The 2,187-nt window shown below is 34.2% G+C and overlaps 1 protein-coding gene across 1 annotated transcript in view; it reads left to right on the top strand.

Moving 5' to 3' along the window:
• The window catches only part of LOC117102927 (integrin alpha-9-like), a 16,620-nt gene that overhangs the window by 6,016 nt on the left and 8,417 nt on the right, over positions 1-2,187 (top strand). The window contains exons 9-11 of the mRNA XM_033243385.1: positions 719-824; positions 1,529-1,620; positions 1,829-1,965. Coding sequence (XP_033099276.1) covers positions 719-824; positions 1,529-1,620; positions 1,829-1,965 — 335 coding nt within the window. The remainder of the gene's footprint in view (positions 1-718; positions 825-1,528; positions 1,621-1,828; positions 1,966-2,187) is intronic.

Here is a 2,187-nt window from a genome sequence, read left to right as displayed (position 1 = left end):
GGAGAAAGAGAGAGGGGAGGAGCAGCATAGCACAGAAGTTTAGTGTTGCCAATGTGAAAGCGATGAAACACAGAGATCCTTTGGGTCACTGATTCCATCTACTGTAACAGCTTCCCTTCTCTTTTCATCCTATGGAAGAATGCCTCATGTGCATCAAGACTCCTGTGAACGTAAATGAACTCTGTCTGGAAAGAAGATTGTTATTTTTCTCTGTGAACAGACCATAATAATATATATATGTAATAGGGAGGTTTCTCAAGCTTACGATAATGACAACTAGTACGGTTTAGGCCTACATCATCATTTTTAGCCAATCCATCCTGATCCATCTCATAACGTATGCTATCCATGACTTTAAATGAATCAACGATCATATCAGCTCGTATACGTATTGTACTATTGTCAAGAATGTTTCAGGTACGAATGACGATAATGAAGATGATTTATTCGTATTCGTTATCGTTTTCTTAAGGTTGCAACATCTCAATAATATCACTGCAGTGCCGTGTAAATTACACACACAGCGGCGGTCGTTAAAAAACCTGTATGAGAAAACGGAGTAGACCTTGTATATATTTGTTAAAGTGTTGTTTTCAATTTAAATGGAAAATCTTTAAAAATTGTAGTCTTAGCTAGAATCAATATACTGAAGACATTATTAAACACGTAGGTTTCATCGTGTATAATTTTCAATGTCATGTCCCCCCTAAATAAACAGGCTGATGTATCGATGTCATGGACGATTGGAGGCGCACGATCGGTTGGTGGGCAATTCGGTTCAGCGATTACTGCCGCAGGGGACATCAATAATGACGGATTCCAAGGTAAGCATTACTCAGAATCATCATGAAATGCCTTTCTAAATCAATTTAAAATGAAATTTGAAATAAATTTTACATTTAATGAATTGTCGCTAAACAAAACGTGACGATTGTCGATTATTTCATGTATTTCGTCATTAAAGCGGAATTGAGCATAGCCTAATATGAGACTCAAGTCATGACAATATTCCCACATAAAACGGAATATTTATAGAGGTGTAGGCCGGCCTGTATCATAATGATTGAAGAGTATAATTATACATTTGCTTGGTGGTTGTAATACAAGTCTCATATTTTGTCGATTTTGATAGCAAGTTATAAACAATCACTGTTTCGAAATTTAATGCACATCAAGTAATTTTTTTTGTAAGGAATAATTGCAGACGAATCAATGAAACAATATTGTTAAAGCCAGGATCCAGAGGAAATAAAATGTTTGATATGTTGTAAAACTGACGACACAAAATGGGTGTTTGACAAAAAACTAGGGAACTGTTAATAAGTTACAGATTTTAATTTTTTTTCTTTAAAATGAGGGGAAATGGTGGTTACGCCCAGTTTTACAATGTATCCGTGTCTTCCCCCCGGAGTCTGGCTTTAAAATTGCGAGATGTAAACATAAAGGAAACAAGGGAATTTGTGGAACTTTAATTTTATTATTATAGAATGGTTGTTATTAATATATTATTATAATTTAATTCGTACAGACGTTGCCATTGGTGCTCCATATGAAAGTATATCCGGTGCTGTTTACATTTACCACGGCTCTTCAAAGGGAATACGTACGCAATATGTACAGGTGAGATTTACAAACATAAGTAGGCTATACAATAATGTTTGTGAATGATTAAAAATGTGTAAATTTGCAGAATACAATTTAATATTTGATTGCATATATTTTATAAACTATAGCTTTATAATGAACATTAGAAAGATTAATTATTTTCTAAATTTGACCAAAGACAGTTTCATTCAACAAACTATAATTTCAATTATTTCTTTTCAAGCGGATATCAGGACATTCAATTAATGTGAACCTTAAAGGGTTTGGGAGCTCGCTCTCCGGTGGAATGGACGTGGATGACAATGGGTACCCGGATTTAGCTGTTGGGGCTTTCCATAGCGATTCAATCGTACTAATCAGGTACATTACATCGTAGCAAATTGCTTTATCAAAAATATGATGTAGTTCTATCGTTGAAAACAATACTCCTTTCTTATCTTTCTGCCTTTGGAAGAATGGCTCATATACGGTGATGACCTTTATTAAGAAATGAAGATTATACAATTTGTTCCTATATTTGTTAGTATTTGTTTATTATGTTCACAAAATTGATTTAACGTAAGTAGCATATATATACTGTCT

This window comes from Anneissia japonica, unplaced genomic scaffold (assembly GCF_011630105.1).
Source record: "Anneissia japonica isolate Jap-2015-1 unplaced genomic scaffold, ASM1163010v1 scaffold1053_len387728_cov195, whole genome shotgun sequence".
Taxonomy (NCBI): Eukaryota; Metazoa; Echinodermata; class Crinoidea; order Comatulida; family Comatulidae; genus Anneissia; species Anneissia japonica.
The sequence above is the reverse complement of the archived record's forward strand: the minus strand, read 5'-3'. Positions and strand labels throughout refer to the sequence as shown.